The sequence below is a fragment of the Phalacrocorax carbo genome, chromosome 14 (assembly GCF_963921805.1).
Source record: "Phalacrocorax carbo chromosome 14, bPhaCar2.1, whole genome shotgun sequence".
NCBI lineage: Eukaryota > Metazoa > Chordata > Aves > Suliformes > Phalacrocoracidae > Phalacrocorax > Phalacrocorax carbo.
The window spans coordinates 9,374,399-9,398,624 of NC_087526.1; the positions used below are offsets into that span (position 1 = coordinate 9,374,399).

At 57.1% G+C, this 24,226-nt stretch overlaps 1 protein-coding gene across 4 annotated transcripts; it reads left to right on the forward strand.

Annotated features, from left to right (window-relative positions):
* Positions 1–377: 377 nt before the first annotated feature.
* Positions 378–23,971, forward strand: DNMT3B (DNA methyltransferase 3 beta). Of its 4 annotated transcripts, none has more exons than XM_064465581.1 (21): positions 378–491; positions 1,327–1,442; positions 1,927–2,233; positions 6,241–6,385; positions 7,076–7,185; positions 8,468–8,620; positions 9,093–9,284; positions 10,871–11,029; positions 11,792–11,899; positions 12,965–13,106; positions 13,424–13,552; positions 14,015–14,059; positions 14,401–14,480; positions 14,771–14,883; positions 15,264–15,447; positions 15,704–15,788; positions 16,244–16,485; positions 16,642–16,732; positions 16,994–17,142; positions 17,783–17,868; positions 20,679–23,971. In XM_064465581.1, the coding sequence occupies exons 3-21, from the start codon at positions 2,120–2,122 to the stop codon at positions 20,818–20,820; spliced, it is 2,469 nt and encodes an 822-aa protein (XP_064321651.1). In that variant the 5' UTR covers positions 378–491; positions 1,327–1,442; positions 1,927–2,119; the 3' UTR covers positions 20,821–23,971. The 4 variants fall into 4 exon arrangements, with proteins under 4 accessions (XP_064321651.1, XP_064321653.1, XP_064321652.1 ...); XM_064465583.1 differs by having other exon boundaries at positions 1,927–2,137; XM_064465582.1 differs by having other exon boundaries at positions 379–491; positions 16,340–16,485.
* The last annotated feature ends 255 nt before the right edge of the window (positions 23,972–24,226 follow it).

The following is a 24,226-nucleotide window of genomic DNA, read 5'->3' on the forward strand; positions in this document are numbered from 1 at the left end:
CGGAGGGCCGGCGGGCAGAGTGGTGGCTCGGCGGGGCGAGGGCTTTGCCCGGCCCAGGGTGCCCCTTCTCCCCCGAGGGGGCTCCGCTGCCGCGGGGGCTGAGCTGGGGGGGGGGCTTCGAAGGTCGAGCCCGGGGGGACGCTGAGCGGGGGGGGCACCGGGGGATGGGGACCCCCGGGAGGATGCGAGGCATGGTGGAGGGGTTTGGAGCACCGGGAGAGGGATGCGGAGCCCCGGGGGGTGCGGGCGCGGGGGGCGCGGGTGGGCTGAGCGGGTGCGGTGCGGTGCGGACCCCGCGCTCCCCTCCCCTCCCCCGCCGTGCGGCGCGGCGGGCGTGGGGCGGCGGTGGCGGAGGAGGAGGGGCTGCCCAGCACGGGCAGGGTTAAAGCGCCATGTAACCGGAGCGCGGGGCTGTCGGGGGCCGGCCGGGGCGCGGACGGCGGCGAGCGGCGGCGCGGCCCCGCTGGACGGCGCGTCCCGCCGCGGCGCAGGTGAGCGCGGGGCCGGGGGGAACCGGAGGGACCGGGGCGGGGGGAGACACCGGGACCGGGGCCGGAGCCGCGCTGCATCCTCGTGGGCGGCTTTGTTGTGCGCGGCGGCGGCGGACAATGGGGCGGGCGGGGACGCGGCACCGGGCGCACCGGAGCGCGGCAGCGGCTGCTGCTGCGGGAGCGCCCCCGGTCCCGGCCGATCGGGCGGCCCTGCGCCCGGATCCCGGGTACTCGCGGTGTTCCGCCCCGGGGGGGCTCGGGGCAGCGGGCGGAGGGGGCGGCGAGCCCCACCGCCACTTGTTGCCGGTGGTCGACCCCCGGAGGAGTTTGGGGGGGCTGGGTGCTCCCGCAGCCCCGGGCAGGGCTCCCTCCCGGTCCCGCCTGCCCCGCCGGCTCCCGTCGCAACTTTCGGAGTTTTCCGCTGAGGCGCCGCCGCGACCGCGTATCCCGGGGGCGCGTCCCGGGGCTGTCACGGGCTCGGGGCGGGTGCTGGAGACCCCCTCTGCACCCTGGCGATGCCGGGACGGGCAGGGAAAGCGGGGCAGGGCCAGAGCCCGGGGTCGCGGCGGGACCACGGCAAACCCTGGGAGCCTCGGGTTCCCGTCGGTGAAACGGCAAGTGATGGCTTCGGGGCGGGGAGGGTTTGGGGAGGGCTGGGGTTACCCTGCCCGCGGCTCGGCGGGCCCCGGGCAGCGCCGCCCCCAGGCAGGGGGGCACGGGGAGGGCTTCCGGGAGCCCGGGATGCGGCGGCAGTGCTGCCGGGGCTGAACACCTTTGTTTTCCGTTCTTGGGGCATGAATCTGTCAGTACATCTTGCTTTTTTCTCTCTTCGCAGGAAAGCAGCTCCCGGCCGGCGCCTCGGGCGTGGAATCTCCCCGGGGCTGGGGACGGAGGGGGGGGGCGGCTGGAGCCGGGGGGCGCTCAGCTGCCAGGCACCGGCCCAGCCGGCAGGTACCGACCCGAGGGGAGCCCGGGGGGAGCTCTGCCGGCATCCTCTTCCCCCCTACCCCGGGGAGAAGCTCCGGTGGAGGGAGAGGCAGGGGAGGGAGAGCATCGGAGAAAGCGAACTGAACTCCGGGTTGGCCCCAACGTGGGGCACAAGTCCCAGGAGTCCGGGAGAGGGGAGCAGCGGGGGGACACCCGGGGCAAGCACTGGTCCTGGGGCTCTCGCTGGTTCTGCATCGACCTCTCTTGGAAAGGGGGCTGGAGAAGAAGTGAGGGGGGCAGAAACGTGCTGCCCCTGCAGCAGGACTTGCCTTTTCTGCCTCTGCCTCCAGTTTCCTGATTCCTAGTGAAATGAGGGGGAATGAGCCAGGGTGTCCCAGCCCCCGGCTGTGGGGAGGGCTGGAGGCTTGAGCCCCGCTATACAGGGCCAAGTGAGGGGAGATGGGGACAGTGAGGTGTCACTGTCATCGCTTTATGTCCTCTTGTGCAGGAGAAGGATGAAGCAGTAACGGCTGCGGACGGAGGACCTGCCACCGCTGAGCGAGACCCACCTGTGCGACGGCGGAGCCCCTGCAGCCCCCAGCCCTGCCTGCAGGCAACACCAGCCCAGGCGCCTGCTCCACCCCGGGCACGTCCCAGGGCAGGGGGCTTGGGGGAGCCAGCGTGGCTCATCTCAGCGGGACATGACCGAGATGAGCATGGTAAAGAGCCTAGAGCGGCTGGAGCGGCGGCTGGCTGTGATGGTGGCTGCCCAGGAGACTTCTCAGGCCTGGTCTTCACTGGGAGAGGAGGGGCCGGTTTGTTTTTTGTTTCTTTTCTTTCAACCCAGCTTTGCTGAAAGGCAGCGGGCGACGTGCTGGAGCCTGGGGATGGCCGCAAAGGGCTGCTGCGGTCCGTCGGGGGAGCGGAGCGGGGCAGGGGGAGGCAGGAGAGGAAACAGGGGGAAAATGGAGGGAAGTGCCGGAGCGCGGGAGAGCAGCGAGAGCCGAGAGGGGCCAGGCACAGGAAACGGGCAGGGGAGGGGAGAGCCTGCCCTTCTTAATGAGCATATCTGCCAAAATGGCCTGCCTTTCTTACTAAACTGCCAACCCAGCAACTCTTTTCTTCCCAGGATTAGAGGGAAATGTTCAGTTTGGGGAGAGTTAAAGGCCATTTGTGTGTGCGATAGCCGATAGCCCAGAGCCCTCGGCAGGAGCCAGGCTGGAGGGAGCAAGCCCGGCCATTGGGGTCCTTTATTTCTTTTTGTTATTCAAACAGGGCTTGGGTGATGGCTGCCATCCCAGCCATCATGTAAAACGCTTCCCTCCAGCCTTTTGATATGCATGCCCCTGTCTGGAGGCAAAGTCCGGCTGTCTCCCCTGCAATCTCTCCACCTACTGGGGAAACGCACCTGATAAGGGCCACTCTGTTTTCTCAAGAAGGAAAACTGAAACCAGCCGAGCCAGGCTGGGGGAGCAGCCCTGGTCCCGGGGCCAGTGGGGTCCAGAGGCCCGGCCCTGCCGGGACGCCTCGCAGGTGAGCGCAGCCGCTCTGCCCGCTCTGCCTGCTGCAGGGCAGCCAACGAGCTCGGTCAGGCAGGGACCGGGAGTCTCTCTAAGCAGTTAATATTGTGGCATGGTCTTTAACCAGTTTGGCAAACCTTAAAGAAACTGGTATTGCAAAACTAGGGCGGGATCCGGAGTCAGCGGGTTCATTGTCTCGGTGGGATATCGCTGCAGGGCATGTCCTGGTCACCAGGCAGTGTTGGGGCTGCCGCTAGCGCCAGTCTCTTGGGGAGCTTTGAGCATTGGAACCGGAATTCTGCATTATTTTACTCTTCGTGCGTTCTTGTACGAAGCGTATGGCTGTAGTGCATGCCTGTATGTTTGCGGTGCATTAACCAATGCAAACACTGCGGTGCTGTTTTTCTCCTCCTCCTGTGAGACAGAACATGTGAGGGGAGTGCTCTGTTTCTTATTATTTTCATAATGCCCTGCATGCAGATGTTGGTGTGTGTTTCTATGAGGGGAGGCGAGGACAAAGGGCTGAGCCTTCTTCCTGAGCAGGAGGCGGTGAGGCTTCCAAGGATGGTGGCTCCTACAGGAGATCATCTGCTGTTGATGGGGCAGTGGGCTGGACAGCCTTCTTCAGCAGGCGGGACGGTCTTGAGCGTGTGGCTTCGTTGCTTGGTGCAAAAGGCAGCAGCAACAGGAGAAGGGATGGGTACTGCTGTCCTGCTGCCTCTTGGTGTAGGTTTTTTGAAAAGTGAGAATGTAACTAGCTTTGTAGTTTGGGTCATGGTGTGATGTTCCCTTTCCCACTTGCATATCAGAGGATGGTGACGGGATCTCAGGTGGTGCAATTAGAGAAGTGCATGGAGCAAGCAGTGTGTATGCTCCTGCATATGCACTGCTTGTGCCTACACGTATGCTGCAGGCCCTGCCTGCACCTGGTGAGCTGAAATGCCTGTGCTTACGCCAGTGCCTGTGGCCAGGTCTCATGGACCTGCAGGGCCCTGGTGTGGGGGTCTTCAGCTCTGCCAGGGAGCGGTTGCTTCCAAAGTGAACTCTTTTTTTCCCCACTTTACACTTGGAACAAAGATGGTGTCAGAGTTCCCTAAGTGCTCAGGAAAGCTGACCTTGGCTCATTGGGTGCATCAGTCCTGGCTGCTCATCCCGCAGAGCAGCTGGCAGGGCTGCCCTTCGCGTGGGGTGAGATGAGAGACCTGGCCGCTGTGTCCCCTCCGCAGCACAGGGCTGGCAGGAACAGACTTGCCCGATCACCTGCTGCGGGCTGCTTGTGCCAGGCACTGGGGGCCTCGGGGCTGAGAAAGGAAAAACCATTCTGCAGTGCAAGTTTGAGCCTCCTGGGCTTAGGCTCCTTACTGAGGCTCCCAAACAGGCTCTTGTTCCAGCTCCTGACAAAGGTCTGAATGCAAAGGTTCCCTGAAGGTTCCAGCAGGGTTTTGAGGATGCAGATGTTTTGCAGGGCTGGGAGGTGACTGTGCCTGTTCCTGTCCTCCCTGGATCTTAACGGCCTCGTGCTGCCCCATCTCCCTGTCCCCAGCCTCTCCTCTGGGTCGCCATCATGCTAAGAGAGCAGTGTATCCTCTCACATCTCACTGTATGAATTCCTGAGTGAGATTCGCTATTTTTTGTGATATTCACTATTTTTTTTGTGAAATTTGCTATTTTTTGTGGCGGCATCACTGCTGGCTATGATCACTGCTGTTCTGCAGCATCGCAGGCTGGGGAGGGGGAGCAGTCCCTGGAGGAGCTGATCCAGCTGTGCTGCACTGGGACGTGTTGCTGCATCGGAGAGCATGCGGGACCGGCTGCCCGGGACAGGGGCAGCCGGGGGCAGCACAGCAAGTCTGGGCAGCTCCTAGGAATTGTTCACTGGGTCTGGGAGCAGATGTGCTGCAGCAGTGGGATTTCTGCACACAGCTGTAGGGGTTTAGGCAGCTTTAGACTCCCTCTGGTGCCATTCCTCTCCTCATCCCTTTGTTGAGGAGATGTGTCTGTGGGAGGAGGCAGGACGTGCACTCGGGGGCTCTGGCCTGCAGAGGTGGGTGCTGGACACCTGTTTTTCTTTGTGTTTGGATGTTACCAGGGTTTTAAATGCTGCCCTTGGCATCTGAAACATCAAACCCTGACTGGTCTTTGTTTGTCAGAGGTGATGACAGATGATCTCAAAGCAGAAATCTCAATTGTTAGGGAAGCAGTTGGAGGCGATGCTGAGTGAGAGCACCAGGGAGGGGGTGGTGGGGCTGGAACCTGGGTCTCTTCGGGGCAGAAGGGGATTGCTTTTGCTTCTGTAGGTGGGTAAAGCCCTGCTTGCTCCTTAGCTTGTTGAGCTGAGTTATGTACTCCTGAGGTGACTGTGCTGGCAAAGGGGCAAGTTACAGCACAGATCCATAGCCCAGCAATGAGGCAGCTTTCTTAGCATAGTCCTGGGTGCCTCTGAGAGAGCCTAGGAGCTTCCACTTCTGAAAAAAGGATCCAGGAAGGGCACCAGAGGGAAGGCAGAGGCATTTGGGCACAGGCGAGGCATGCCCCACCTCTCCTGGGGGGATGCCTGGCCAGGCTTTCTCTGTGCAGCAGCAGCTCCCGGGGCAGGGGGATGCCAGCACTCCTCGGCCCCCAGGGCAGGGGGTGGCGGTGCATGAGTGCTGTGGCACAGACACCTGCCCAGCCCCTTTGCCCTGGGGTGGGGCAGCTGAGGGGCAGGAGGAGTTTTCTCCCTTTGGGGGAGTTTAACTCACTGCAGGCACCAGGACTTTGCCCCACATGGTGAGCTGTCTGCTGTGTCCCACTGTTGCTGTAACAGCCCACCCACTGATGGGTGTGCTGGGCATGCTGGGCAGATGGAGCACAGTGGGGCTGGGATATCGCCTAGTCTCTGCAGGGTGGCTGAGAAGTATAGCTTCCCTCTGGACAGGGTCTTGAGCCATGGCTGGGACTGATCCAGCAGAGCCAGCCTGGGCTGGGCAGCACCGAGCCCAGGAGTGTGCCACAGCATACAGATGGTGGGGCTGCGCCAGCACAGCCCTGGAGAAGAGCCCTGGTGCTTCCCTAAGGAAAAGGGGGTTGTGTCTGGGGATCCATTCACTGGAGCTGGTGGATCTTCAGGGCCACCATATTTGTGGGGAGGTTTTGTCCAGGTGCCCATTAGCTCCTGGTACCACTCCAGATGCGTCTCCAGCCAGACCCCTCTGATAAGGGCATGAGAAGTTGTGGCTAGCTTGAAGAGCTTATGCTATCTGCTTTGCTTTCCCTGGGGCTTTCAGCATAGCTAAATTTCCTTTCCACTCTGGCTTCCACAGGCAACCATGAAAAAGGACAAGAGCCATGGCCGGGATGAGCCAGACTGCAGGGCAGAGCTGATCCTCATCAATGGGGACTGCACTGATCCTGCTAACAACACACCCACCCTTGTTCTGGAGGCAAACAGGAAGCCCAGCACTCCAGGTGAGCCTAGCTGCACCATGCCTGGGATGCACAGGGCCAGGGATCTCCCAGCTTGCTGGGGGCTGACCATTGCAGCCGTGGCCAGGGTCCCTCCGTGACTCCACTGGGTTTCTGCTTTCCGGCAGCAAGCCCAGGCCATGGCAACAGAAGCGGTTGTGGAAATGGGTGCCACGCTGGGATGCTGGCTCTGCCCCTTGATGGTTTAACCCCACAGGAGCAAGGGAGGCAGGGAGCCCCTGCCTGTCTGAAGAGTGCTGCTTGCCCAAGGGGCTGCATCACAGCTCCTGGGATTCTCTGGTCGTGGTCTCCAAATCCCACCTCCTGCGTTCTGAGGTCCTGCTTTAAGTAAACTGATGATAAGCCCTGAATAGCTGGAGTATAGTTTCCTTATGCCTTGGAGCTTTCAGATACAAAAAAGTACATAAGAACGCTCCAACACTTGCTGTTAGAGTCCCTCCCAGTTTTGGGGGCAGTTGGGTGACCTGGGACTGCCGGTGTCAGCAGTACCATGATGGGAGTCTCGGGGACATTGCTTGTATTCCGCTTTTGGCCACATATCTCCAAGATGAGGTTTTGGTCTCTTCAAAGAAATCATACCTTGCTGCTTGAGCAGTTGCAGGTGGAGGCTTGTGGGGGCATGGCCAGAATGGCTTGCAGAGCCTGAGGCTGCTCTGCCTTGTCCCTGTGCAGATGCTGGGCGCCTGGGTCTGCCGTCACTGAAGAACAGCAAGAGGGTGAGCAAGGGAGACCTCTCCAAGGATGACCTGACCTGGCCGCTTGCTCTCACGGGGTCAGAGGAGGTAAGGGCTCACCAAGGCTGACCTAAGACCTTGCTGCCCGGGGGCTTTGTGGGCTGACTGATGGGCAGCTGGTGCCCGGGCCCCATACCTGTTCCCTTCCAGGATGGAGGATGGCTCTCATGCTCAGTGATGGGAGAACAGTCCAATGCCAGATGCAGTATTAATTTACAAGCATAGTATTTGTTTTCATATTTAAATTCCTGATTCACGTTATGTCAGCAGCAGCAGGAGGCTGTGGTGTTTGATGCAGTGATGCCCACTATGTGTTGCAGCAATCTAATAATTATTATGCTGATATTGTCTTTAAAAAGTCTTGGCCGTACTGATGGACCAAAGCATCTCGTGTCATCCACTCTCAGGGTGGCCTGCTTTTAGCTGCTTTGAGACTGGATCCCAGTTTTGCCATCCCTCTTTTTGTGGGCTAGGTTGATGAACCTCCAGGGTCTGGGAGCGTTTCTGGCTTCTGGCGTTATTGTTTTGACCTTGAAATAAAACCCTAAGGTTGGAGATCTGCTGTGATGAGTCAGCTTTCAAAAGAAAGAGAAATAAATCCAACTGGGGTGAAAATTCTGCTTTACCCCTACGTCTGGTTCGGGGGCTCTTCACTTGCAATATCTCATTTCATTTTGAAACTCTGTTGTGCCGGATGCAGGAAACATGCCTGGGTTAGAGTGTTTGTAAACTGTGGCTGCTGAAACCACAGGGGAAAGGCTGCCCTGGGTGCCTCTGCAGGGCCGGGCTGTGGGAGGGAGCACACCCATGCCTGTGTGAGAGCACCCACGCATGTGTGAGCCGGTTGCTGTGCTCATGGTCCCATGATGGCTGCTCTGACAGGGCCCGTGGCTCTCCCGGTCGCTGGTCCTCCCAGCTGCTGGTTCTCACTGCTGTCGGTCACATTGCCATGGCTGTAGCTGCAGGGCGGGAGGGTATAGGAGGGTATAGTCCAGGATGCACGTGTCAGCTGGAAACAAAAATTGGTGTAAGCAGCTGCTGGTGGGCTGCTGCCCCCAGTGCAGGGTGCTGGGGGCTGCAGCAATGGGTGCTCCTGAGGGCAGCTGTGCAGCCCAGCAGAGATGCTGTGAAATGCATGGTCACACCAAGGGGCTCAGCCCAAGGTGCCTCCCACAATAGTCTACACTCCTCTTGCCTTCCCCGTGTCCTCATCTCCAGGGCTCTGGTGCCACTGATGCCCAGCCCCGGGGAGTGTGCGCTGTCCCTGTCCCCACATGCGGCTGGCGTGGGAAGGCATCCGTGCCATAGCACCTCTCTGTTCTGGTTGCAGGTGAGGCCCCGGGGCAGTGCTGGTTGGGAGAGCAGCCTCAGGCAGAAGCCCCCCGTCCGCCTCATCTTCCAGGCAGGGCAGACCCGGCATGAGATGAAGATCAAGGAAACAAACAGCGTGGAGACTCTCAGGGACCTGCCAACTCCTCTGCGGGTGAGGGTCTGTGTGGGGCCAAGGCTTCCCTGGGGCTTCCCTTGGGCTCTGGAGACCTGCATTTCGGCTGTGGCCTGGCCAAGTGGCTTCACACACGGTGCAGCCTCTCCGTGCCTCAGTTTTCCCTGTGAAGTAAAGTAGGTGTGTGGGTGTTGTTGCTTGCCCCTGCTATGAACTGGATGCTTTGAACACCTTGGGGTGAACTGGGGAGAGGAAAAGGGGAGAGAGCAAGTGGCGCACTGTTTTCTATGTGTCTTGCAAGTAAAAGCAGAGCAGTTCCCCCTCAGACGCCCCAGGCCCGGGCCCTCCCCTCCATTCCTGCCTGCAGCAGTGCCCCTGCTCCCTGGCTCCCCATCTCTGCTCTCTGATCCCTGGCTGAGGGGCTGGGGGTAATGTTGGGCAGGTCGCTGCTGCCCCTGCCCCTCTCCCTGCTGTTCTGCTGCACTCACACTCTGCTCCCTCCGCCACACAGAGCTCCAGGCGACGCACAGCCACATCCATCCCTGTGACCACCATTGACCTGACGGAGGACGACTCCCAGGACTCATCCCAGAGCAGCAGCACACTCTCTGGCAGCAGCTCCCAGGAGGGCCAGAATGGCTCCTCTGAGCTGGGGGCCGAGGAGCCGGAGGGCAGAGACTCGGGGATGGCACTGGAGTACCAGGTATGGAGGGGCCAAACTCTCTACATTGAGATCCTTCCTGCGCCTGGGACAGCACAGGGCTTTTGTTCCGAGCCTGCAGGCGAGGGGACCCTCTGGAAACCTCACTTCTGCTTCTCCTGCCTCTTCTTCTCTGCCTGCCCTTCCCTGCACGTCCAGGGTGTGATGGTGCCTGGCTGTCCCCATCCATCAGGCAGCGGCAGGGCAGCAGGGTCGGTGCTGCTGCGAGGGCACCTTGCTGCAGACGGGCAGTGTGCGGGGACCAGCCCCGCCAAGCCCCTGCCTGCGCCGCATGTGGGGCTACAAAACCTTCAAGGGCCCCTGAGAGACGTGTGTGCGGCACACGCCAGGCTGGCAGCCATATCCTGCCCCACTGAGGCAGGCGGTTGTGTGTGCAGAAAATGTTTCTGTCAGGAGATGCTGGAGAGGCATGAAGCTGCTGGAGCTGCAGAGGAGCATGATTCAGTGCCTGCGGGCATCAGGGCAGGGCCCGAAACTTGCAGGAATTGGGCAATTGGATCTTGCTGCATAATTAGGTGCCTAATTGCCGAACAAAGCTGGGAAGGAGGGTTCTGCAGGCAGAGGTGACTCTCTGTTCCTGCATGAGATGCCTCCCTGGGCACAGCACCGTGCCAGAAATGGCCCGACAGGCTGCCTGCTGGAGGCCCTAGGCATGGTCACACCAAAATTCCCAGCTCTTCTTTTTCTTCTCACTGTTTTTTTGCTTTGCCCTTTTTCCTGCTCTCTGCGGTGGGAACAAGAGGAGGGTGGGTGCCCTCTCCCTGGGGTGTAGCCAGACAAGCTGAGCTGTGAGCCCCAGGAAGGGGGCTTCCCTGTGCCAAGGAACAACCTTGTCTGCTCAGGAAGCCAGGGAGCAACCTCGGTGCAAAGTCCTCCCTGCAGCAGGCAGGACATGTAGCATCCCCTGCCACACTTCCCGCATCCCTCTGCCTGGGCCATGCCTCATGGCTTGGCAGCAGTTTGCAGTGAGCTGAGTTCTCCCAGGCAAACATGGCTGTGGTGAGTGAGGGGATAAGGAGAGGCCACTTGTACTCCCTGGAGCTGCTGCCCACCTGCTTTGACCACTCCCATCACCAGGGCTGCTGCAAGCCCTTCTGTGACAGCCAGAGCTTCCTAGCTGCTGGCTTGTGTGAGGGCAAGGAAGGGCTTCCTGGTGTTTTCAGAGACCCCGGGAGGGCAGGCAGGAGTGGGCATGCATAGGATGACGGTGCCAGGAGGGCTGTGCAGGAGCACGCAATGCGCTGTGTGAGCCAGGTGCCGGGCTTGGCGTGGGGCTGGCAACGTGCAGACCTTCCTGCTGAGCTGCGTGGTGCAGGGCTGGAAGCCAGCGCTGCCGGGGATGTGTTCTGCCATTTTTTTTGAGGGAGGAGGGGTGCAGCTTTTGTAGATCATTGCACAGAGGTCTGTGCATGTGACTTTACTCCAGCGAGTGACACACATGGCAGAGCAGCTCTGCAGGGTGCTCCTTGGCCGTTCCCCCACGCTCCAGGGCTCTCCTGCACAGCTGCTTGGATTAAATGGGGAGTTTGTGCTTTTGGCTGATCTGTGTTGTCTTCTTTTGCTTTCAGGATGGGAAGGAATTTGGAATTGGGGAGCTCGTCTGGGGAAAGATCAAAGGCTTCTCCTGGTGGCCTGCGATCGTCGTCTCCTACAGAGCCACAGCCAAGCGCCAGGCTGTCTCAGGCATGCGGTGGGTGCAGTGGTTTGGAGACGGGAAGTTCTCTGAGGTAAGCCTGCTGCCTGCCCCTGCCTGTGCCCAGCTTCACTCACGCTGAAATCCACTCCCCTGCACATTTCTGCTGTCTGCACATTTCTGCTGTCTGTCCCATTCCCACGGCGCTGGGGTGGGTGTGTGCCCTGCTGCAGCCTCCCCAGGCAGGGACTCCGGTATTTAGCATAGTCAGGCCCTGGCATGCTCGTGGCTCTAGTGTCTATGGCCACCATAGGTTGGTGACAGGATCTGGCAACTGGGATGGCTGCCCAGCCCCTTTGCAGGGTTTTGTCCAAGCCCTGGTCTCTAGGGCTGCCCCTGTCCCTCCCTGCCTGGTGAGGGATGCCCTCCCGGAGCCCCATCACCCCTTGGCTGTCCCACAGCCTCCCCTGGGCTGCAGGTAGGAGGAAGGAGCATGCTGTGTCAGGTGCCCGTGCCACGCCGGCCGTGCTGGCAGAGGCACAGTGCCAGCAGAGGGTGCAAAACACCCGTCCTAGTCATGAGTGTGATGCTGCCGCCTCTGTGTTCCTCCCTCTGCTGCTTGTCGTCCTCTGCAAAGCTGACACTGGACTTCCTCGTGTAGCTGCACAGTCCAGACAAAGCCCTGGGAGCGTGGCATGTCTGTGGTCCAGCGCCCTTGGCTGCGGCGTGAGAGCCATGCTGAGCACAGCTGTGCTGCAGGGCCAGGTCTGCAGCGTGGGGGCATGGTGCCGTGGGGGAGAAGGCCGGAGTGAGGCATGCACGTGCCCGCTGGTAAGCTTTTGTTGCACTCCCCCAGGTTTCTGCAGACAAGCTGGTGGGACTGATGGCCTTTAGGCAGCATTTCAATTCTTCCACGTTTCATAAGCTGGTCTCCTACCGACGAGCCATATACCATGCCCTGGAGGTAACTGTGGAGCAGAGCTGGGGTTGGATGGATAAGGTGCCAAGTGAAGCGGCCGGGCTCTGTGGGAGGCAGTGGGATGCAGGGAGGGACGGGCTGTGCTGGGGGTGGTTGACGAAGCTGAGCCAGCGAAGGAAACACTTCACTGGGGCAGGAAGAGGTGCCCCAGCTGGGAAGCTGGGCATCTGCTCAGCCCAGGAATGTGCAGAGCTCAGGCAGTGTGTGGGGAGCTGGCTGGGGCTGGGGCATCCCAGGTCTGCTCCTGCACATTGCTCTGCTTTGCATCTGGGAGTGGTTCTGGATAATGCCCGCGAGTCACCTTGAGAGCTATCAGTGAGGGAGCTCCTGCCACACTCCAGAGTTAATAATTTCACCCATCTGCTGGGATGATATGGACAGATGTCTGTAGGAAAACCCTCGTTTCTCTGCTGGGACTGTTTCCAGGCGCAGCCATGGGGCCAAACTCTGCTTATCCTGGGGGATTCAGGAGTAACTGCTGCTGTTCCAGGGTCTCACTGTCGCAGAAACCCCTGGGGCCAGGCTCCATCTGAGGGCTTTGCATGGAAGCATCACAGTTGCAAGGCAGTGTCACACTGGCAGGAGGTGTTGTGGGTTGGTGCTGGATGCCCGTTGCAGTTGGGGCTGGCACTGAGCACCCTGCAGGTCTGATCCCCATCCAGGGAATGCATCATGCTCTGGGTTATGGTGCTGCAAACCCACAGGCACTTCTTCTGCCTCTTCTTTGCTTCCTGTTGCTGGCCGGGTAGCGGAGTCTGGGCAAGAGCTGGGGCTGGGCTGTCCCTGTTCCCAGCTAGACTGGGACTGGTGGAGGACAGATGGGCTCATTGCAGGGAGGGGAGGTACAGGACCGTGGCCAAGGGCACGCCCAGCATGGGAATCTGGCAGCTGCTGCTGTGCCAGGGATGCTGAGCCCTGCACATGTGTGTGCATGGTGGGGAGGGGGCCTGGGACCACAGCCCTGGCAGGCATATGGGCCATGCACACTGCAGCCAGGCTGCTCCCTGGTCTGGGTTACGGTGGCCCACGCCGTCCCTTCTCTATCGGCAGGTTGCCCGTAGCCGGTCAGGGAAGACGTTTGCAGCTGCCCCCGGGGAGTCCCTGGAGGAGCAGCTGAAGCCCATGATTGACTGGGCACTCACTGGCTTCAAACCCTTGGGTTTCAAGGGGCTCCGACCGCCTAAAGCCTCAGGTGAGGGGGTGGCATGAGCTGGGCATGGAGCTGGGGTGGCCTGGTCCTGAGATGGCCCTGGGGCTCCTCATTCCTCACTGAGGTCTCCCACAGCAGCATTGCAAAAAGCCAGAGTAAAGTACTCTCAGAACTATTGCTCCTGGAAGTCAATGACCTGGCTGAGCCTCGAACCATGCGTGGGGAGCCTCGGTGGTCAGGAGGGGCTCTGCTTTTTCCTGGGGTGGGACCTGGCAGGGCTTGGCAGGAGATCCTCCCAGTGCCCTGGGGAGCTCCGGGGGCCAGAGACTTGTTCCCAGGGATCCATGTTTCCCTTGCAGAGAATGGGGCCCTGAGGAACGGGACAGAGGAGGTGCTATCCCTTGAGCAGTGCCCCCCCACCAAGAGGCTGAAGACCAACCCCTGCAACAACAGCAAGGAGCAGCGAGTGGAAGAGGACCAGACCCGAGGTAACTGGCAGTGAGAGCTGGGGAGTAGCATGGCCTGGGCCGTGCATCCTGAAAAGCACTGGGAAACCTCTGTGGGAGAGGGCTTGGCTCTTCCTGGGAACCATGAGCTTGGCTTCCCAAGGCAAAAGCTTTTGTGTTCTTATGTTCCTCACTTGTGCCTTACAAGACACCAGCAAACCCAACTGCAAGACATCATGCCACAAGCTGGGCTCCATTAATTGCTCAGCTTGGAAACGATCTGCGTTTGCTACTTTGAGCTCTAGCTCTAACACCTCCAGCAGTGAAAGGACATGGGTTTTGTACGAAAATTTCTAATATGCCCATGGCTTGCCTCCTCTGTGCAATGCTTGGCAAAGCTGTAGCAGTTTCAATGCACGAAATAAGGCATCTGTAAGTAGAGTGCATTTAAAATTTGTTACATAAGAAATGATAAATATCTTTTTTTAAATTTATTTTATAAAGAGCAAATGGTTTCCGAAGTTACAAACAACAGTGGGAGTCTTGAAGGTAAGCAATTGCCCTTATCTCTCTTGGGAAAAGGTGTGGGGCTGATGCAGGTGTTTGCGGGCAGCACTAGGCAAAGATTGTGGGTCCCTTTTTAACTGCACTGTGTAGGAAGGGGGAAAGCACTGATTGCAGATTGCTGAGCCTCCCTTTGCATTGAGGGGAGCAGACTGCTGTGCAGACCCTTCCTGTGGGGCCTGTTCCTTGGGGAGCCTCAGCTCCGTCACATGGTTCAGACGAGAGGCTCCAGCCTCTGCAGCCCATGGTGGGGTGGAGGCGTGGGGTGTGCACTCCTGCACAGGGCTGCATACCCTGGGGTGAGCAGAGCTTTCTCTGTCACACAGACAGCTGTTTGTCCTGCGGGAGGAGAAACCCGGCCACCTTCCACCCGCTGTTTGAGGGAGGCCTCTGCCAGACATGCAGGGTAAGAGCTGCCGGGGGTGAGTGGGAGCCTGGGGCCGGAGGATGGGGTGCAGAGTCCAGCTCCACTGCAGCCAGTGCTGCTGGGACAGGAGGGGTGACTGTGCTGGATCCTGGCCATGCTATATCCAACACAGGGCTGTCCCGTGGCATGTTCTCTCCACTTGAAGCACCGGGGATGTGCATCTCTGAGCTCTCAGCGTGCACCGGGGGTGGAGTGAAGCTGTGTTATCTCTTCACCCTTTGAGTATGGATCCTGATCCTCTGTCCTTCTCCCTGCTGTCCTATTGCTAGGATAGATTCCTGGAGCTCTTCTACATGTACGACGAAGATGGCTACCAGTCCTACTGCACTGTCTGCTGTGAAGGCAAGGAGCTGCTGCTCTGCAGCAACGCCAGCTGCTGCAGGTGGGCCCCATCTCTGCTCCTCCGGCTGAGCTTGCAGCAGAGCTCTTCGGGAGCTGCTGGGAAGCCGGGCCGTGTGTGAGCCTGGGCAGGGTGCTGGGCTGGCACGCAGCTGGCTGCCATACAGCACATTCCAGCACCTAACTGTCCCCGCTGTGACACTCTGCACCTGAATAAGCCTTGGGGAAGATGGCAGGAGTTTTACCCATGCCAGGGTCACCAGCTTGTGTTAGCAGCCTTAAAAACCAGAATACTGCATGGAAAAACATCCTACAAAATGGGATGGGGGCTCTGTTGCATGCAGGGGAGATGCCAGGAGAGGCTGGGGTGACCCAGAGGAGTTTCTGGAGGTGATGGGCATAACGTGTTGTGGTTTTGGGCAGGTGCTTTTGTGTGGAGTGTCTGGAAGTGCTGGTGGGGCGAGGGACGTCGGCCAAAGCAAAAGAGCAGGAGCCATGGAACTGCTACATGTGCCAGCCCCAGAGGAGCTATGGGGTGCTGCAGCGTCGGCAGGACTGGAACACCCGCCTGCAGGACTTCTTCACCAGCGACAAGGGACAGGAATATGTAAGGGCTGCGGGCAGGGGAGCCCAGCACACTATGCTTTGGGGGAGAGGGCCTCAGAGGGCAGGGTGAACAGGTCAAAATTCCTCAGCCCTCTGCCTTGGTCTCGTTCATCCACCCTCTCCAAGGTTGCTGGGCTCTTGGCCCCAGAGATGCTCTCCTGAATGTGGAGGCGATGCCTGTAGAGCCAGGGTTTGACCTCATAGAGCATCGCAGCACTGCCCAGAGCTGGGGCTTCAGTGGTGTCCTTTCATTGCAGGCTGCACCCAAAATCTACCCAACGGTCCCACCAGCAAAGAGGAGACCTATTCGAGTGCTCTCTTTATTTGATGGCATAGCAACAGGTGAGGCACTGGAAGAGCACCGCCCTGGTGGCTTGCAGCACTGAATGTCAGGGATTAATAGTTTCTTGACCTCACACCTGTGTCTGAAAGCTTGGTGGGGAGAAGGGGATGAGGGGCAAGAGGATCACCATCAGAAGGGGATGAGGGGCAGAGGATTCCCTTCCTGCAGGACATGGCTGTGGAGGAGGGAGGGATGGAGGGAGGGCATAAGAATTTTGATCACAGAGGTTTCCTGATGCACCAAGTGCTGTCTTGGGTGGCTGGCTTCACTGAGAGCAAGAGCTGCGGGTGTGCCGGTAACCTGGCCTCTGGTGAAGAAGTGCCTTAGGGCAACTGGGTTGACTCAGTTCACTCAGCTCTGGAGTTCTGCTTTCTGGGAGCAAACCTGCCCAAATGAACAGGTCAAAAAAATAAGTTTGCTCATCCAGAAGTCCTGTGTGACTGCACCCACTTAGGACATGCAAGAGTGACTACATCAAGCTTCTGTGCGGATGAAGGAGACTGGGAGACTAAAGAGAGCAGTGCAGCCTCAGACCTCTGTCCCTTGGCAGGGTATCTGGTGCTGAAGGACTTGGGCATCCAAGTGGAAAAGTACATTGCCTCGGAGATCTGTGAAGACCCCATTGCTGTGGGCACCATGCGGCATGAGGGCAACATCACCTACGTACACGACGTCAGGAACATAACCAAGAGAAATGTGAGCACCGCTTCTGTGGGAGGGCTGGGGAACATGGCAGCACGGTTGCATGGGTCTCTCCCCACCAGCCCTGGGACAGGCTTGCTTCATGCCCTGCCAAGGAGGAGAGACCCACTTACATGGAATCTTCTAACTGGGTCTGTCTGTTCACTCTAGCTCGAGGAATGGGGTCCCTTTGACCTGGTGATCGGTGGAAGCCCCTGTAACGACCTCTCCCTTGTCAATCCAGCCAGGAAGGGGCTGTATGGTAAGGCTGCTTTGTCTCTGCAGGGCTGGGTACCCCTGGGGTGTTCCTGGGGTGCAGAGCCACCTTAAAGTCCAGGGAAGTCCTTCAGCCCCAGTCTGCATTGGTGGTGGCTCCCCTCTGAGCTGCAAACTGTGGGTGTCACCTGCAAAGCACAGGCTGTCTCCATGCCAGTCATGGTGGGGAGGGCAGCCAGGGCCCCCATGCCCATGCCCCCATGCCACAGCTGGTCCCAACCTGCCGCTCCGGCTTCCTCCCTTGTAGAAGGAACCGGGAGGCTGTTCTTCGAATTCTACCACCTGCTCAACTATGCCCGTCCCAAGGCGGGAGAGGAGCGCCCCTTCTTCTGGATGTTTGAGAATGTGGTGGCCATGAGGGTCAACGACAAGAGGGACATTTCTCGGTTTCTGGAGGTAGGGATTGCCGCTGGCTTTGGGAAAGGCCTTGGAGCAGGAGACGCTGGGCTGTGCAAGGTGTGCCAAAGCTGTGAGGGTTTGACTGTGGTTTCATATAGCCCCAACGCTGGAAAACCCCCTGCCTGATACCACGTGCCAGGAATCAACATTTCAGTCATGGGTCTGGATCCCTTATGGCTTTCAGCACTAGTTCTCTGCAGGAAGGCTTTTGCCAGCCTTGCAGAAAGCATCTGTGCAGAGCAATACCTGTTATTTCTAGGGAGAGGGAAGTCAGGGACTGGAAAGGATTTATAACTTAGTGGTAGCCAAGACAAGCTGTGGGTCAGTGGGAACCAATGTGTGTAAAAACCCCATCAGAGGCCGAAGGTCCTGATCCTGTCCCAGAGAAATTGGCACTGATGCATGCTGTGATTTTCATGAGCTTCTGGCCATGGCTATGGCGTGGGAAGCCCATGTGGCCAATCAGACCGTGCTCTGGTGTGGAACAAGGGTTTGTTGGGGCTACACCCTTAGGAGGATTTGCTGAAGACTTTTTAAGTCCTTGCAGTGCAGTGGAGAAGGGTTTCCTGTACAGAAGAGGCCTGAGCCCACACCTCCACCTCCTATCATTTATTTTTCCCTCTCTTGTGGCCTGCAGTGTAACCCAGTTATGATTGATGCTATCAAGATATCTGCTGCCCACCGAGCACGCTACTTCTGGGGCAACCTTCCAGGGATGAACAGGTAATCGTTCATTGTGGTTTTGAATTTCTTGCTGTAGTTTTATATTTCGTGATGCTTGTGTGGTGGTTCTTTCTTCCTTGGCCCTAAGCTCAGCTTGTGGCAGCCAAAGAGCTTCAGCTCCCATGCAGTTTGATGCAGTTTCCCTGCAGCAGTGTGCACATGATAATACACTTGTTAATGAGCAATGATGGGACTGTGGGGAAGTGCAGCAGCGTCCTCTGCCCCCAGACCTGAAGCCTGTGGAGGGAAGAGTGATAGGGCTTGAGCAGGATGCTGCATGGTGTGTCTAGTTTGGGGATGCACACATGTACCAGCCTTTAAGACCCAGGCTGATGTGGGGGTGCTGTATGGCAATCCTGTGCCCTGGTGAGTGCTGTGCAGGGGCTTGCTGGAGATGAACCTGAGCAGCTGCCTGGGCCGGGGCCGCTCAGCCCGTTGCAGTGTTGAGGGGAAGCTCATGCTATGGCAGGCGGCTGCTGCGGCTGTGGCAAAGCATGGCTGCACTCCTCCAAACTTTGTTCACACCTCGTAACACCCCAAATTAATGGCAAAACACAACAGAAGGACTTGGAGTAGAGTAAAATCCAATTACTAGCATTCCTGCACACCAAATACTTTTAGAAACAAAAACTGGAGTTTTTGTGCAGCCAAAAGCTCAGCCAATAAACACAGACTGGTTTTAAATATTTTTGCTTGTTTATATTTAAATTGACAGTATTTGTTGGAGTTAAAACTAATTAAAGCTGAGCTAGAGGCATGTAGGTATTTGAAAGTGAAATAGCAATTACTAAGCCTTTGTCGTGTCATGCAGTTTAAATGGCACTTGAACTTTCATCTGGTTGTAACGAGGGGGAAGCGCCCAGGTGACTCAGAGCTAACTCCATGAAATAGCCACGGGCTGTGCTTGCAGAGGTGTCTTGCTGAGCAGAGGCAGGCAGGATGGCATGGGCACAGGGCTCCTCGAAAGCACTACTAGGAAAAGCTACCAAGGGCACTGGGGAAAGGGGGTTGGCATTGCCCAGCCCCATTAGGAATGGCTAAAGAGCGAGGATGGTGATACTGTTCAGGCTGTACAGGACTCTGACCAGGGGAGCAGAGAGACTCTCCTGTAGGAGACTCCTGAAGCTTATTACCTCTCCAGATGGCTCAGGGAGGGAGGTGCCCTGGGGAAAAGGGCTCCTGCGCCTGCCCTGGGAGGAGCTGCTCTGGTCTGGCATATGCTGGAGCAGGCAGGAGCTGTGAGTTTATGGCAGACAGCCTCTAACAACCGGGTAGGTACTCGGAGAGTGATCTGTTGACCTCAGCCAAGCTGGAGAGGCTGCACCGAGGACCTAACACACATTGCTGGGAGGAGGAACTTTCTGTTGTCTTTAGATATTTAGTGTTTACTTTTTACTCCTGAGTACTCAGTGGTAGTGCTGATTCCTGGATGAGAGATTATTGGTGGCTCTTCTGCTTTACCTTTTATTTTCCTAATCCAATTTTAAAATGGAGCCAGCATGCCAAGGTCTTAATGCTAGCATCTCCCTTTAACTGGGAAATCTGAGCTCTGCCGGGGTATGTTTCCAGGGGCATCGGCTGCTGGGTGTGCTGGTGGAGGTGGCGGTGTGCTGAGAGCCTGCTGCAGCACTTCTGCTCCCTCCAGCAACTGCCTAGTGCAGTGATGCTCTTGTATTTGACACCTCTGCTCCAGCCTTTGAGGCAGGCAATCTACAGAGGTGACTGGTATTTCGGCAGAAAGCTGTGGTGGCTGTAGGAGAGGCCATTGGTGGGATGGACACATCACTGTACATACTTCAGGAAAGCATAGCACACTTGCTGTGTTTCACCTGATGGACTACATGTCAGGGCACTTTGGTAAGGCAAGAACCCTGTACTGCATCCTGGCTATGAGAAACTGTCTCTTAATTTCAGTAAGACTCAAACCCTGAGATGGTTGTGGCCACCCAGGGCTGCTGCTGTCCTGTCAACTTATCAGGGTGTACCTCAACATCTCATCCATCTTTCGGCTCACGCAGTCACCAGTGTTCCAGTACAGCATATATCACTGCAACCTAGCAGCTTTGTGGGCTCCAGAGTTGTAATAGAAAATTTTAGTATTGCTAGTTGTTAATTTTGGCTGCCCTCAGTGTCTGTAAATGCCTTGGTGCTATGAGCCCCCAGTGCCTGGGCAGCTCACTGCTCTCTGCTCACAAGCACGTCCGGGGTGGGAGGCACGTGCGCATACTTACCACATATAGATTTCTGTGGGCCAGCAGGTGCAATGCGGGGCTCCTTCATTCCTGGCTGGGCTCTGACGGCTGGGTTGCATCTCAAGTCTACAGCTGGCTCTGGGCACTTGGTCTCTGTCCACAAGCAGGTTAAGTTGTATGGGGTAGATAAGCTTGCACAGATACGTGAGGGATGATTTGTGAGGCTACCTGTGTCCGCAGGAGCAGGGCGGTAGTAGATGTGGGCTTTCCAGCTGTTGCCTGCTGCTGCCCTGGGATTGGTCTGCCGCTGGCTCTGGGCAGAGCAGGAGCAACTGCGTTGCCTTTGCCAAATGCTCTCAGGGCTTCAGGTGGAAAGTGGTATGTGCTTACTGCTGCTCTGGGCAAGAAAATTGGAGATCTGGTGGGCAGCGCTGGCTGTTAGCAATGAGAAGCTCCTTGCTGAGTGAGACTGTAAAAGGGGCTGGGGCTCGAGGGAGCTGTGGGCTGGATGTGGGAACAGGGCAGAGGGATGCCGTGTCCTTGCCGTGGCCAGTGGGTGCCGGGGGAGTGGAGCAGCTCCCAAGCCTCACTCCCTGCTCTTCCGCCTTTGCTCCACAGGATCTTTGGCTTCCCCCTGCACTACACAGATGTCTCCAATATCGGCCGCGGGGCTCGCCAGAAGCTGCTGGGGAGATCGTGGAGTGTCCCCGTCATCCGACACCTCTTTTCCCCACTCAAGGATTACTTTGCCTGTGAATAGCAAGCTGAGCGTCCCTCGTCTCTCTGGTAAAGATGCACAGCTCCGCTGCCGTGGCAGGAGAGGGACGGGCACAACCGCCAGAATCTGCCATGGCACCATCCCTCCCTGGCCACGTGCTGTGGGAAGGCAGCCTGGCCCCGCAGGGAGAGCTGAGGAAATGTCTTTAACCAAAGAACCTGGCAGGGTAACTTTTCTTTAAAGGGACTAACGGCAGCGATACGTAGAAAATGATGGACAAAAGAGCTTTAATTACCCAGCACAGGAAGCTCTATGCATAACTGATGAGATGAGAAGTCTCTCCCAGAGCATTAAATATTCTGTTTTAGCCTAGAGCTGGAAAGTCACAACTTGCTGAGCAGTAAGTGTGGAGGCAGCTGCTGGGGTGCTGCAGACAAACTTGAACTATAGTGAATTATTGCTTTTCCTAAACAAATGAAACCTCTCTTGAAGCAACTGCCAAAAATCCCCATACTGTAGCAGCAGGTGTAAGAGACCCTGGTCAGGTTACATACACTGAACATGCAGGATACAGAAACCAAATCTTTATTTTTAAGACTCTTTTGATAAACTTTTCATTTTGTTGTTTAATGTCTATTGCTGCTTTAAGGCATTACATAAGAATGTGGAGATTCCTAGACCTGAATGTAGCTGAAACTGAACTGTGAGGTGATAGAAATACTTTTCTAGCTAGAACTAAAGAAATATTGTTTTATATGTTTGGCTGTAGTTTACAAATATTCACTACTTCCTTTTTAAAGCATCAAAAACTTTTCCTTACATTTTAAAATCCTGCTGAGTGGTTTGAAAGCTCACACAGTAATCAGAGCACAGAGGATTTGGTCTCCAGTGTCCATAAAGGAAAATGTTCTCTGAGCATTCATTTCTCAAATGAATGGCACATCGGCAGGAAGGATAGTGTAGTAGTCAATGTTGTGTTCAAAATACAGCCCCCTAAAATGTCATGTACAATGTCATGAACCCGACAGTATTGGCAGTGCGTTAGCTGTGGTGCAGGGGGTTCCTCGCAGGGAAAATCCTACCCAACCCCCGTGGGGCTGTAGGGTCCAGGAGTGCAGTACTGGCCTCACCCCACACTGATCCTGCTCTGTGGGCAGGCAGAGCTGACCCCGCAGTGGCAGTGAGGTGGGAAAGCTGCTGCTGCTGGGGGCTGCACATGTGCACCCCTGCCACTGCAGACACTGCTGCTGGGGTGAGGGGCATGCAGCAGGGGCAGGGGCAGGTCCTGGGGGTCCACAGGCAGGCGCTGTACCTCTCCTACCTCTCCTTTCCTGTGCACCCATCTCCCTGTGCATGACTTTGTGCACAGAGGGATGCTGCTGTGCTTGTTATATGCCCAGTCCCAGCCTGACAGCGTCTTGGAGGGCTCTTGGGGCCATACCCCAAAACTGGGAGCTCCTGCGGCTGCTGCTATGCTCCCTTTTGATTGCCCTCCTCCACTCCCTGACTTTGCCAGAGTGATTATCTCACTGTCCTTGAAGTCCTGGGCATGCTGTTCCTATGGCTGGCGCCTGGGGAGATGCGGGTGCATGCGCAGCAGAGCCCTTTTGCCTCCCCCAGGTTTGCTGTAGCTTCAGGGCTGCTGTCCTGGCTGGCATCTCCTGGGGACTCTTTAACTCCAATGCACATTTCAATGCACTGAAACTACTTGTGATGTTCTTCCCTTGGTCCCTCTGTCCTCCCCTACCTCTGCTGTTCACTACAAACTGTCGCCTGGGTCTGGCAGAGTCCTTGGGTGCCTTCTCAAAATTAGGCATGTGCAAACTGTGGTTTTGTGTTGGACCAACCCTTCACCCAATGCCAGGCTGTCTCACGAGGTGTTGTACAGCATCATTGGGAAATCAAAGCTTCTCTCTCAGCTCCTTCTACCTCTCTGACATGCGGGGACCCCCTTGTACCCTCCTCATGGGCGGTGGAGGACGGCAGCCTCCCTGGAGGAGGGACCCTCCCATTTCCCACTCTTGTGTGTGTGTGTGCGCGCAGCTTTCCAGCCTGTGCCCATCCCCAGGCTCTGAGGACCGTCTTCTCCCAGTTTCCAACCCAAGGCTGCACTTGCAAGTGGGCATGAAGGGAAGCCCAGGTAGTTTAAAGGCTTTTTTTCCATGGTCCTGCCTGGAGGTTACTTTTTAAAGTCCTCCCATAGGGTTCAATCTCAGTGATGGGTGTTCGAGCTGCACGCTTTAGTTAAGAAACCGCTGCAGAAAGCCAGGCGGTCTCCTCCGCGTCACTGCTGGCATCTGCAATGCTCGGCAAGCGCTTGGGAACAAGTGGCCACCCTCTTGGCACCTTTGTTCACCAGCCCTGTGGCTGGGAAGGATGGCGGGGTGGGTTCTGCGGGTGCTGGAGGTGTTTGGAAGCCTGGCATCACCACCGCTGTGCCGGCTGGTTTTGGACCCCTTGCCAACCTCTGATCCTCATGCCCAGCCTGGACCCGAGCCACGACACTAATTCCTCCGCCCAGCCCCAGCCGCAGCCCCCACACGGAGCCCGACAGGGGCCTCGGGGGTGACAGCCATCCTCTGCCTTGGGATCCTCTGATGGTTCTTATTTTCTGAACTGGGCTAACACCTAACCTCCACTCCGTGGTATCTCTAATTTCATATTCCCGATCTCACATCCTTTCCTATCTGATCAAAAGAAAAATAAATAGATGAGGAGAAAAAAAAAAAAAGACTTGGGGAAAGTAAACAAAGATAAAAGAGGAATAAGAATTGTCTTGACATTAAGCTTACTTGATAAGAATTGTAGTAGACAAGTCTTCCTTGAAATATTTTTCCCTGTAAAAGCTGCCTTTTATTATGTGTTTATAAAAATGTTGTAAGGAGAGGTAGATTTCAGAAACGCCTTTTTAATACTTTTTAAAGGTTTCTAACTCTCCCTGGTGCTATTTTTTAGGTTAAGAATTTTTGACTTTGAAGTCTTGCGGGTTTTTATACAATCTTTTAAAAATAAAAGAAGCATATCGTTTTGTTGAACATGTTTCATACGCTTTTTGTATTGGGGAGTGCGAAAACTCAAAAGATCTGTTCCTTCCTCCACGCAGTTTTACTCATGGTGGTGTGGGAAAGAAAGGGGATCCATGTCAACAAGTTTACCATTTATCGCCGTCTAATTAAAAATCAGTATTTCTCTATGACCGGACAGTCCTTATTTGATGAATTCATTGTGTGAAAAAGACATTGTGTGAAAAAGGGGTTTTTACAGAGGGAGGAGCGTTCCCGGCGGTGATGAGCCGGGCTGCCCCTTTCCCCGCCGCCCGTTGAGGTGACAGGCCCAGCCCAGCGCCCCCGGGGAAACCCAGGCCGCCGGGGCCGGCCGGCTGTGGCGAGGGGCGGGGCCGGGCCGGGCGCCACGGCGGGTCCTCGGACCGGAGCCGTGAGAGACCCCA